The 13,147-nt window shown below is 34.6% G+C and overlaps 1 protein-coding gene across 1 annotated transcript; it reads right to left on the reverse strand.

The window, feature by feature from the left end:
• Positions 1–1,870: 1,870 nt before the first annotated feature.
• LOC148619548 (large ribosomal subunit protein uL16-like) lies at positions 1,871–13,027 on the reverse strand. Its single transcript, XM_088579572.1, has 5 exons — positions 12,900–13,027; positions 11,598–11,656; positions 10,154–10,400; positions 8,190–8,352; positions 1,871–2,047 (listed from the first exon to the last, which is right to left on the reverse strand). Exons 1-5 carry the CDS (start codon positions 12,920–12,922, stop codon positions 1,898–1,900), a joined length of 642 nt encoding a protein of 213 aa, XP_088435698.1. The 5' UTR covers positions 12,923–13,027; the 3' UTR covers positions 1,871–1,897.
• Positions 13,028–13,147: the final 120 nt, after the last annotated feature.

Below are 13,147 nucleotides of genomic sequence, written 5' to 3' on the forward strand. Positions count from 1 at the left end.
AGCAGACATGGTATTGTTGTAAAAAAAATATATAAAAAGTGTACCTTTTTCTGTTCATTAGTTCATGATTCTAGTTCTTCGAGTTCGGGCAAAATTTTGCATAAATGAAAATCAGCCAAGTGGTATAGAGAATAGAACAAGGACCTGAAAGAGTAATCAAGGGAACCAAGGTTATAGCGGTAATCAAAAGAATGTAATCCAGACATGGAAAACAGACATACACAACTAAGAACATAAAGTAACTAAAATCATACATACAAAGTAACTAAAGTAAATGAGAAACTCGGATTCCACTAAAAACTGGGAGCATGGACCAGGTGCACAGGTAGGGTAAGCGTCCTCTGCTTTTCTAGAAACACCCGCCGAGTTGCTCATAAAAAGTCAAGTCCGGGGTACCTTTCACAACTATTGTATCTTTTCGCCTATTCATGTATGAATGCTCTACTACTCACAATCAATATTTTTTTTTCAAGTTTTACAAAATCATACAGGGTCTTTTTCGTGTACATAACATAGCACCTCAATTACATGTGTAGGGTGCAACCTTAAGCGCTGAGGTAAATAAGGTCTTCAATGCATTCCTTTCATTTTTTCTGCTCCATACAATATCAATCTAAATATCAGAAAAAATTGCAGTTTAACCCGCCTTGGATAAAATACCTTTTTTTATTATGATAGGATGGCGATCTTTCTTTTTGTTTTAATGCAAAGCTATCAGGTACTTAGTAAGATAAGCATTTCTTTAGGTCACAGGTTGCTACCATCCATGGAGAACTGTTGTGCTTCTGGAGTTAGTACATGTTACAATTCAGGCAGGCTATTCAAGGAGGCAGACCTGGGTAAACATGTGGGTCGGTCACTCGAAAATGGTTATTTTTGTCCATTTCAGGTCATTATTTGCTACCTTTGGGGTTCAAGGGGAACATATCGGAAACCAAAGCACATTCATCCTACAGCCTGAAGACCATGAAGGCTACTGAAGCCAAATAAAGTGTGTTACTGTCACAAGTGGGGTGTCAGGAGCCCCCTGAAGGGTCATTCGTGTGAAAAAATGAGGATTCCCCCCCCCCATTTTTTGGCCTCTGTTTGTCCATAAACCTAAGTAGTCAATACAAGGGGTTGTCATCGAAATAGTGGCGACAGAAATCATTCTTATTTAGTTTCCAGGCAAAATAGTGTACTACAAATTAATTCTGTTCTGGCGAGGGTCCATGAAATGAACCCTACCCACCCCACTCAAAAATTTTTTTTTTTTGACAGCGGCAACTCCTGACCTCTTCTTTTAGCTTACAAGTCATCATTTAATAACAAACTATATCAGATAGCCTCATTTTAAAGCACAGTCACGTTGCTTTCAGATGGACACAGATTGTGCTTTCCTAAACTCAGATTTACACTTCCAGAACTGATAAAGTGGAACATGGTCCAATCCCAAACAGGTTCGGGCGTAACACAAGCGTTAAAAGGATATAGTTTCTTGTAAGGTTAAAATGAAAATTCCATTATATTAAACCTCAGGGTGCTAGCTTCTATATTGGCAATGCATATGTCTAAAATATATACTGTAGAGTGGGTTCATTTTTGTGGGGTGCTAATTTTAGCATATTTTAGCAGTCCATTGAGAAACACCAAAATAAATTCTGTGATAAGTTTTCTTAATACTGGCATACTTTTATAAATCAAAATTGCCAAATTTTACACCAGCCGAAATAACCGATATACTGTATATAATATCATGTATAATGACAAGATATTAGGTTTGCAGTAGTAACCTATAAAAGAATATTTTACAAGTTTCTGTGTATGAAAATGCTGAACAAGCATGTGTTGTGCATATTTTCAGTAATGGTTCTAAACAAATCACATGTAATTCTTTGCCCAGTCTTTATTTAATAATTTATTGTCTTGCTTTCCAGGCGGCCAATGGACCATGGTTAGGAAGGTACTGGGCTCCAACACCATCAGGAATCAATCTACCATCTTCTCTCATCACTTCATAGTCTGGTCTCTCCCACTTGGTAAATCCATGCTTCTTAGAAACATAGATCTGAAAATAAACACAAAAATAATTGCTACACTAGTTAAATAATATTTTACAATAGCAGCTATTTTCATAGGGATGTAAAAATAACAGATAATTCAGAAATGGAGTCAAGAACTAATACATGCATGAAAGCAAGGAGCTACTTAAACTAGCCGTGTGTCACTTTGGCCTACTTCACTCTACTGGAGTATTATATTCTTGTAATGATGGTTTAAATTAAGAAGAGGGACAATTTTCTGACATGAACCATGTACCAACTTCTGAAAATGACTGGTAGTATGAATGCCACAAGTCAAGAATCAGTGAGAAGGGTTTATGTTACAGTTTGGGAAGCCAACACTACCACTAAACAGTAGATATGGAGCAAAAACTGTTTTATTTCTCTCATTTTATAAAGTAGTATCAATTGTGTTACTTGGTTAATATTGTCATACATAAATTAGACCTGATTTTACGATATAAACAAAGCGGAAACTGGCAAAATCGAAAGTAAATATACGTAAAAAAATTGAAAAGGTAAAATCCGGATTTGAAAAAGCACAAGAATATCAGGTTTGATAAATGCAACATGACAGTATGATACTCATGCTTATTTAAATATCAATCCGATTGCCTTTCTTGAGAATAAAAAACAGCCTGATGGTGATAAATGGTCTGCCTACAAGCAGATTTCAAATCACTTGTGTGAAATTACTTCATTTTTTTCTAAAAGGAAAATGATACCTCAAATAATAAGCTACTGTGATACACATAAGATTGTAGAGGGAATGGGCTGTGGTGTCTCATGTAGACTAACTGATAAAAGAATTTCAGGCCAATTGCAATTGTTCTGAAGGACAACTATGAAATACTAAGGTGTTGACAGGGATTGAAATTAGTGGTGGTCCATGGTCCAGAACCCTTTATTTCTGTTCTGTCATCTTCAACCCTTGTGGTTGACACATTTTAATGAACTTTATTTCCATCAAGTAGACCACTGGGTTTGAAACCATTAGTAAATATTCAGGACTTTTTGATCATGAAACTGAATTGAACCTCGTTGTTGAATGAGTTTTCCTTGATGTTGATTTAAAATTATTACTTGAACTTGTACATTTTTTTTTGCAGTCTTTTTGAAGCAAAATTTAAGGCCAGTTAAGTAAGCCTAATTAGGATAATTTATTTAATATACTGGTAAAATGATGAAAAATTTGAATAGTCCAATGGAAATATTAAGTCTTGATTACATACATTTGCAGGTACATGTAAGCAGTATGACCTCTGATGCTAAGTCTCATTTGTATAGGGTGACAACAATAAAAAATTGTCCAGTAGTGCATTAAGGTACAAATTCAGTTTCAGGAGAAGAAATAAGGAACAGAATTAATCCACTGGATAATTTACGATGTACATGGTACATGTTCTATGACTTCTGATTTTCTTAAAGTTTTACAGTATGCAGTTCTTCATACTTCATAATTTTCACAAGTTGCATCCTGCTATGTTTCTTAAGCTTTATCCACAAATTACGGATCAGTAACCATAGCAAATTTTAACTCAAGACTTCTCCCCCTCACCCTTCCTGCAGACCCATCGAAATTCATTGTTAGTTCACCAGAATGAATCCTTAATCTCTTTTGGCATCTTTCCTCTAATATGAGAACTGAAAATCTCTAAATTTTATACGGACTAAATGTTTTTTTTTTTTTGGACATGTCCAGTGATCCAGGGTATCCTGGCATATTCCTGAACTCTAAACCTTTTTCTAAAGATTTGTTTCCTAATCTGAAAATGACCATTTGAAGAACGATAATGGTAAGCATACAGAAATAGGAATTAATGTCACAGTTTGGGAAGCCAACACTACTACTGAAAAAGTAGATATGGAGCAAAAACTGTGCAAGGTCACAAATATTAGGAAAAAAGTCCTAAAAGTAAGACAGGAAAGTTAATGTACCATCCTAGCATATTTCAATTTAAACCACAGATTTGTCTTCCATTTTTGGCCTTTTCAACATGGTTTACTATTCATTTCTTTGCAGATGCACAGGAAGCAAATAAAATCTAAGTGAAAGTTTTGTGCATTGAAATTGATTATTTACATATGGATTTTACTAATATTCAGCTGGGTCCTTTTCCAGGACCCTTTCAGAAAGAAATCAAAATTCATGCAATATTCCCAAAATTTTAAACTTCACCCTCCTTATTTTAATTCTCTAATGGCAAATTTATCAATTATTTTCCCCAACGCCTGAGTAAGGCAATTCTCAAACTACCCAGATTAATTCCTGTTACACGTACATGTTCTAGTATATTAACACTAAACGTTCCCTGCTTAAAAAATTGTTAAATTACAGGGCTGACAATGTGTTTTTGACCTTTTAAATAGTGAAAATGGAGACTCCCGTATTTTCTGGACTGTAAGTCGATATTTTTTTCAGCCAAGTGTCAGCCTTGACTTATCGTCCACTTCAACTTATCTAAGGATTTTTCAAGAAAAATGTTCATCAACAATGCTCTTCTTTAGATTTGTTTAGTTCACTTTCGATTGCTTTAATTCAAAATTTATGGTAAACTGCAATCAACGAAAGCCGTCACTCAAACAGTCAAACCTAAGGCAAGCCAAAGTGGATAAAAATGCCCATTTATAAATATTTATAATTATTTATAAATATTAATGAATAGGCATTTTTGTCCACTTTGGCTTGCCATACAAACCGGTGATTGAAATCGAATCTTATTGATCACTGCCACTATCCTTTAGGAATGAATTCAATGATGTTAATAAAAACTCTGAGACTTTGAAACCGTTAAAATATGTAAATAAACTCCAGAAGATATATTAACAATACTCTTTTTAATTTGGAAAACATTATCGAGTGTTATGAAGTTATCGGTCCTTTAATATGCAAATTTATACCCATTTACAGTATGTCGTAACACATTCGCACGTGGCTCAAATTATAATTCAATTAAGGTGTTATCTAAATTGCTAATTGCAACCAAATTTGCAGGTAACAATCATTTTTTATTGTATTTCGTAATACCAGGTAATATCGTTTACTTATTAACGCTCGTAATTATGACAAATTCATTAGACTAATTGCCTGCTTATTTCACACATGGCCATGTTTGACATGTTTACGATTTCGTACTTCTGATGATCTATGGCTTCAGAGCCACTGACATGCCATTCAATAAAAATAATTGAACTCATGGACAAAGTACACTTTAACAAAAACAGATATTTATTTTATTCAGAAATCTTATACTTTGTAACATCGCTGGAATAATATGCTGTTGTCGAAAACTGCTCGACTCGAGTCTCCGCTGACACGCACACGTCTGACCCTCGACTTATCTATGTTTCTTTCGTCGATGTTTGTCAAAATTAGGCAATTCGACTTACACTCCACATCAACTTAAAGTCTGGAAAATACTGTAATAAACTGATGGTAATGACGCTCTGATAATTGCGGAATTTTACCTGAATTCTTGTGATTCCCGGCAGGCTGAATCCCAATTGAAATTTTCTTAATGGAAAATGTATGTAGGAAAAATGTTTCCACAGAAGTATGAGGTTCTTGCATACAATGTTTTGGATTACTAGATGGAAAACAATTTTTCACTTACTCATCATATATACAATGTACATACTGCATTAGCACTATCAAGAGTTTTTTTCTCAAAAGAATAATTAATGAGAGCAAGATGGGGCAGAAAAAAACAAGGCTTAAAATATACCACAAGAGAAAAAAAAATACATCCATATTTGTAGCTTAGTTTTACATGTCACAAACATGTGAAAAACACAAATGATAAAGCTAACAAAGCATTTGCTTTAACAGCTTAGAAACGCCAAACTTATCACTGAACAGATAAAATCTGGAGCGGACCACTGATATGTTTTCAGCAAAAAAGAGTGTCATACCAAACAACTGTTCTCAAAGATATTTTCATTAAAATTCTATTTAGTATTTAATGTGGAACAATACCATTGTACATGTCCTATAGTGTCCTGCATTTGACTAATCAGAAGTGTTCAAGCGAAATGTCAATTATTCTTTAATGATCCTTATTTACAAGTACATACAAGTGATATGCTATAGTTTTCAGTCTCTCCCAACACCTTAGTCATGTCATACCAATATAATGTCAATGCCATTATGCATTATCAGGGAAGATTTTATGAGGTCATCAAACAAAGTGGAAATTGGTAAAATTGGAAATAAATAAACAGTAAAATAAGAATCGTAACGGTAAAATCCAGATTTCAATTAGCAGAATTTGGCTAACAAGCGGAAAAAAATCATCCCTGCATTATGTATATGTACAATAAAAGAAAACTAAACTTAGGAACCTACTTTTTCACTTACAAGCCTTAAATAAACTTGTACATACTTGCACCTTTATTTTATGTATATGGGTGGGTGTTCAGGTCTCTTGACAAAATATAGAGTCTGATACATTAAAGATCAACAGAATCTCCATGGGTAACTCCCCTGGTGAAAAAGTACCTTCCCCAGGTACCTCATATCTTTTAATGGAACAGCCCTAAGTCAGCTAAGACAAGGAGTAGTTTATATCTTAAAGACAACTTGACTAGTTCTGATTCAATTCAACTTTCTCTGGTTACAAAAATATTTGTTTCACAGTTAACAACCACAGATGAAAATAACACATCCATATAAATGCAAACTGAGAATTTTGATCTTACAGCTTAGAAACGCCAAACATATCACAGAACAGATAAATTTGGAGCTGGAACTGTTGCAGCAACTTTTAAACTGATAAAGGTAAAATATATAAAATAGATTTAATAACTTTTTCCATTATACTCCTCACACTGAGCTAATTGATTCAGCTAGGTAAATATAAAAAATATATCCAAGAATCTAGTCTTAACCTTTTTCTTTGCCTCAATTTTTTTTTGTGAGCCAGTAATAACTTCTACTCTGTCAAGCCCAACGACATCCAATAAACAGATTTAACGGGCTTATCATACAGGTGTAAACACCCAAGTGTGCACTTGAAGAATGATTTGCTTTAGTTTTCAAGATATTGACAGAAAACTGTAAAAAAAAAAAAGTCATTTTCCCTTTTCAAGGGCAATAACTCTTACAAGGCATCATCTGACAACTTTAATCTCTGAAGACTTCTGTAGTCCTAATAATAAGAATCATTTCAGCTATTGAAAGAATTTGGCTAAACCTAACTGTTTTGGAGATATATGTGAAAAACTATTGTCTGACCCCTATGTTCTATTTTTTGTAATGGCAGCCATGTTTTTTGACAGATCAAAAATCCCCACATAAGTTCTATGCAAAATACACCAAGGAACACTCATACCAAGTTTGGTTCCAATTGGTCAAGTAGTGTCAGAGGAGAAGATTTTTGAAAGAAATAACATTAAAAATAGCAAAAATCATTGAAAAAAGAGGCAATATTTCCACAATGACTTTAAACCAAAATTTGACCAGAGATTGATTTTATCATGCTGAACACTTTTACCCACATCAGTATTCAGCTAAACCTAACCATTTTGGAAATATATGTGAAAAACTACTGTCTGACCCCTATGTTCTATTTTTAGTAATAGTGGCCATGTTTTTTGATGAATCAAAAGTCCCACATCAGGGATAAGATAACAGAATCTATATTTCATGGTACTAAACAGATCTGAAGTCAAGAATCAGACAGAATGGTTTTTGTTACAGTTTGGGAAGCCAACACTACCACTGAAACCGTATCCTGATTTTAAAAAGGGGTAGAAAATCAGGTCTGTAAACAACAGTGCTAAGTTTTTAAAAAAAAAATTCATTATCCATTCTCACGGAACAGACAGCAGACAGGAACATGCAACTTTTCAAATAGTATAACATAATACATTGTACTATAAAAATGATGATTGTTGCACTTTAAATGCAGAGATAAAAACTGTGTTACTCAATTTTACTTGTCAAAGATGTACAGAACACACCCATGACATAGCAAACTGAGAATTTAATCTTACAGCATTGAAACGCCAAATTTAACACTAGCAGATAAACTTGGAGCTGGAACTGTCTGAACATGTCCCTAAATTGAGGTTCTCAGTTAACCAAAAAGAAGCTATGATTTCTTATTACTGGAAATGATAAAAATATTGCAGTCACAACTATCATACCTTCTGACGACCTGGGTACTTGAACTTGGCACGCCTAAGAGCCTCAATGACTGATGCCTTGTGGGTATCACGAGTACGGACAGACATGAGCGGCTGACCAATTTTTACTCTTGCCACAGTTCCTTGTGGTTTACCAAAAGCACCTCTCATTCCAGTCTGAAGCCTGCAAATAATATTCAAAATAATGCATTCGTTCACTTTTTATGCTGAATGATAGCAGTTGCACAAGCAGGCCTTTACAAATTGTACTTTTTAGAGAATAATTGTTTCTCTGCATTTGTGTCACCAGCACACCAAGAAAGCACTGGTAATATAGCGAGCAGAGAGTTTATATCACAGTTCGAAACGCCACAAAAATTACTGATTAAATAGACATGGAGCTGGAACTGTATGAAGTTTCAACACAGTAAGAGTATTTTCATATTACACCAGAGAAGTAGGGGATGCATACCCCACTGTTGCAGCTGGTCCATGCTTCCAGTTTTTAGTGAAGTCCAGGTTGCTCATTTAAATTTTGCACTTTCCTCCCAATGAGTATGTTATTTCATTTTCTTCATGGTTTGTGTCAACATTTTGAATTTCATTTATCCAGTCATTATCCATGGATTATGTTCTTATTTATTGCCATTCTAATCCTAGACCTGTGTAAGGAACTAAATTTTTGGTCAACATAGACCCATCATAATTTTATATAAACCGCACTGTACATTTCAAAGGAAATTATGGGAATTTCTTCATAGACCACTTGATTTCATGTAGACTCGGTCCATAGGTCTACTGCTAATTTCTTTCACTACTAGACCCAATGATTTATTCTTTGATCCCCCTTTCCAGAGTTTAGTCTTAAAAGTTTGGCTTGGTAGCACACAGCTTAAATTTCAGTAACCAATATGTATGGTTCTTTACAATCACAGAAGAAATTTAAGTAGCCCACACCAAATTTTAGGTGCCATTGGCAAGTGGGTCCCTGCTAATTTCAAGTCCTGTTGTTAACAAAAATGAGCTTTGAAATACATGTACATGAAACAGAGATTGTAAGGACTCCAACTTCTTTGAGTATTATAAAGTGAATGTATAAAAAAGATTTGTTCTTATAATTTTGTTTCTCTGCATTTGTGTCACCAGCACATAGAAATAGTACAGGTAATATAGCGAACAGAGGCTTAATATCACAGTTCGAAACGCCACAATTACTACTGATAAAATAGATATGGAGCTGGAACTGTACTCAAAGGAAACTACCAATAATATACACCTACATTCAACACAGTACGAGTATTATTGATTTTACACTAGAGAAGCAGGGGATGAATAACCTACCGGTGCATCTCCGGGAATGACCTGAGTTGTCCTATTGCCTGGAACAAGTAACAGTTGAATCATACTTGCCAGGAGGACTACCAAATCTTATTCATCTTTCAACATATTTAGTTTTACTAAAGGACAACCTAGATTTTAATTTGGGCAAGTACAGTTGTCATCAATGTCATATCCTGCATCTGGTCCATGCTCCCTGTTCTTAATGGAGTCCAAGTTCCTCAGTTTATCTATATGTATGCCCATGTTATTTTGGTTATTCCTTGTTCTTTTTTTGCATGTGTCTTTTCTATCTGTTGAGTCATTCTCCCTGGATTATGTTCTTTTTTCTTACCATTCTAATCCTGGTTCCTTTGATTTCAACTTTGAACCCCCTATTTTACAAAAATGAGCATCAAAATAAATGTACATGAACTTATTTACAAATTGTACAGTGAGTAAATACAAAGATTTGTTCTTATAATTTTGTTTCTCTGCATTTGTGTCACCAGCACACAGAAACTGTACAGGTAATATAGCGAACAGAGAGTTTATATCACAGTTCGAAACGCCACAAATATTACTGATGAAATAGATATGGAGCTGGAACTGTATTTTTTTAGGGCGTGAAAGGAATACCCTCCTAATATTATATTACAAGTACATACCTATCAGCTCCAGCACACGACAACATCTTGTTGATCCTGAGTACATGGAATGGGTGCACTCGCATCCGTAAGTGGAAAGCATCTTTACCACAATTCTTTACCAAGTATTTGTTGGCACAGATACGGCCAGCCTCCAAGGCTTCAGATGACAACTGTTCTAATTCATCCGATACTAAATGTACACAGAGAGGAAAGTCATCTACTCCAGCCTTTTTCCTGCCCAGATCAAAGATTCTGATTTTTGGATCTGTAAAATATTTGAACATCATTATGATAAAAGTAATATAACTTTACTACACTACTGAGTCACAAGTTTTTTTTTGATAGGACACCAATCCAATTATCAGTTTTCCATTATAGTAAATATTTCCATAAAAATATACTTTTGCTTATAATAAAGAAAAAGATCACTACAAAGGAATATACATGTACATGTTCACATCATGCATGATGAAGAGTACACTAAGACTACATATACATGTACTCAATGCAGTCTATGCAAAACATACCTCTGGAAATAACACTTCAAGATCTGGACCAAATGACAAGAATTATTTTTGATACTTCCATTAAAAACAGACCAGTACAGCCACATATTACCAAGCAACTGGAAGTCAGATATTGCTTTGTACCATATACATGTACATTATCTACTTAAACTCTAGTTTGCATATACTGTCAACAATCTCTGAAATTAGGACCAGTCCAACAGTCCATACTTATTAACATAGCGGCGGGCTTGCAGAAATTATGTTTTCAAGCCAAATTATCCTATATTGATTGATTCTTGGGGTTTAACGCCCGAGCAGCAATATTTCAGCTATATTCAGGCGACAAATTATCCTATATAAAATTTTTTCAGATTAAGGGAAGGGCTCGTTTTCTGAAATTTAGATGGCAAAGACAGTGTCAGTAATGGAAATTGCTAAATGCATCTACAAGAATGAGATAACAGGAACAGGAACTGGGAAGTGGAAGCAGACAAAATGGAAAAAATCCTAGATCAATGAGGTGGTCTGTCTGACCCAAGTGTTCTGGTCAGAAAAATATTTATCACAATTTAAAGAAAAAAAGAAAAAAAAACAGCTATACCCATGATATTCCTACCCTTAAATAATGGGAAATACAGCCCATCTTATTTTGGGATTACTTTTAAGCCATTTTAGAACAAATTGGCATAATTTTCTTTCTAATTAAAATTAGTTTGAGTTGAAAATTTGTGGAACCAAAAACTAAAATCAAAAATGACCTGCTTTCACCATTGGTAATACAGGTTAAATAAGGAATAGGTAATGGAAATGGAAAACCATGGGACAATTACGGTAGATGTGAAAAATATCAGGTTGTTAGTCCAACCATATTTGTACTTCGTCCTATGGACTGAACTTGGAAACACTGTCTCCTCTCTCAAACTTCAAACATAAGAAATTAATTAAGGTTATACCTGGTACACCACGACAAAATCTTGACTTGGGGTACGGCTTGTTTTTACAGTACCGGTAACTACAATTAAAAACAGAAATCATGAAAGTTATTGTAAGTCAACATTCAGCATCACACTATAAAAGTATAGTTCATAGGACTATTCCATGACTGACTGCAGTCATATAACATCACATTAATTCCACCTGTGGGAGACCCAAAGCAGCAAAATCCTGAGCACAAGAGGTGGTTGTAAAATATAGAACCAGGCATAACTTGTGTTTAATTATAGTAAAACAATAAAGTTTAATTAATTTGTTGTACATGTACATCATGTGTAATTCCAATGCAAAATGACTGAACTCATAAGAATTAGAAATAGTGTTGTATTCCTGATTGCTTTGCTGCATATGAGAAGATCCAATAGTGAGCCAGTATTTCTGAGTATCATACCACACTTAATGTGGACAAAACAGCAAGTTTCTGTGATACAATTAATTGTACGCAACACGGTTTAGAACAAAAACTGGGATATAACCAAGATTTGCCCTTTTCATAGTATTGTTTTTTCTATTGTAACAGGTAAGCATGATTTAACTCACAAAATTATACTCTGCCACCAAGGATCCAACCCTAGACCGCTCAGTGACAAGCCAGCGACAAACCAATTCAGCTGAAGAATTAATCCTTTAGTATGTCAATTAACAGGCTATTAAAATCTCATTATCTCCAACAACACAGGTTGCTAGCTCATCAGCTCACCAAACCCTGACGGTCTTCTTAGTTGGGCACCATATGTAACGGGAGAGCATGATTTGACTTGCAATATTATACTCTGCCGACCAGCATCGAACCGTGTACTGCTTGGTGACAAACCGATTCAGCTAAAGAATAGACCCTATTACCATATCAATTAACTGGCAATTTAAATCTCAACGCAGGTAGGACGTCCATCCACACTATTAATAAATCTACCATCATGGAATTTGATTCGTGTGCAGACTGAGGAAAAAAGGGTTAAAAACTGTACTTGTTCCAAAGATTTTTCAATGAAGTGAATATATTTCTGCTCACAGTAGTAAGTAATAAAATATATCGGAGATGTTGTACGAAATACAGGGGATGACACATATAGGGTCCAGAACGTAATTTAGAACATTAGCATGATGTTGACATTTACTATGAATGTAGGTATAATGAGAAATTTACCAGATGGAAGATGAATAGTAATCTTCTTTGACAATGTGTACGCTCTCTTTTCAATTACAATGTTAGACTAATGCACAATGACAATTTATAAAAGTATATGATACAGAATACATACCACCGAGCTGGTCGGCGACCCATGTTTCAACTGAAAGAAAAAGAAATTCTTAGTTATAAAGGAACCTAAAATTACTCAAATAATTTCAATAACATTGTTTGCTATTAATTCTACAAAAATTAAAGGCATCAGTTCATTTAAAAAAGGGATGATCTTAGATTTAAATTGAAGAATACCACATCGTTCTGCCGACATTACTTACATTTTACTAAAAAGACTTACCGGAAGTTCCGGTGCGATCACCTGAC

This window comes from Perna viridis, chromosome 4 (assembly GCF_037379345.1).
Source record: "Perna viridis isolate PV_CMFRI_1.1 ecotype Kerala chromosome 4, ASM3737934v1, whole genome shotgun sequence".
Classification (NCBI taxonomy): Eukaryota; Metazoa; Mollusca; class Bivalvia; order Mytilida; family Mytilidae; genus Perna; species Perna viridis.

Bases quoted from the DNA above. Each gene is read 5' to 3' on its own strand.
- LOC148619548 (XM_088579572.1), bottom strand. From the start codon at position 12,922: ATGGGTCGCCGACCAGCTCGGTG. The intron at 8,353-10,153 runs GTATGTACTTGT...TATTATTTGCAG, and splicing joins TCGTGTGCTGGAGCTGATAG to GCTTCAGACTGGAATGAGAG. The intron at 2,048-8,189 runs GTATGATAGTTG...GTTTATTTTCAG, and splicing joins AGTACCCAGGTCGTCAGAAG to ATCTATGTTTCTAAGAAGCA.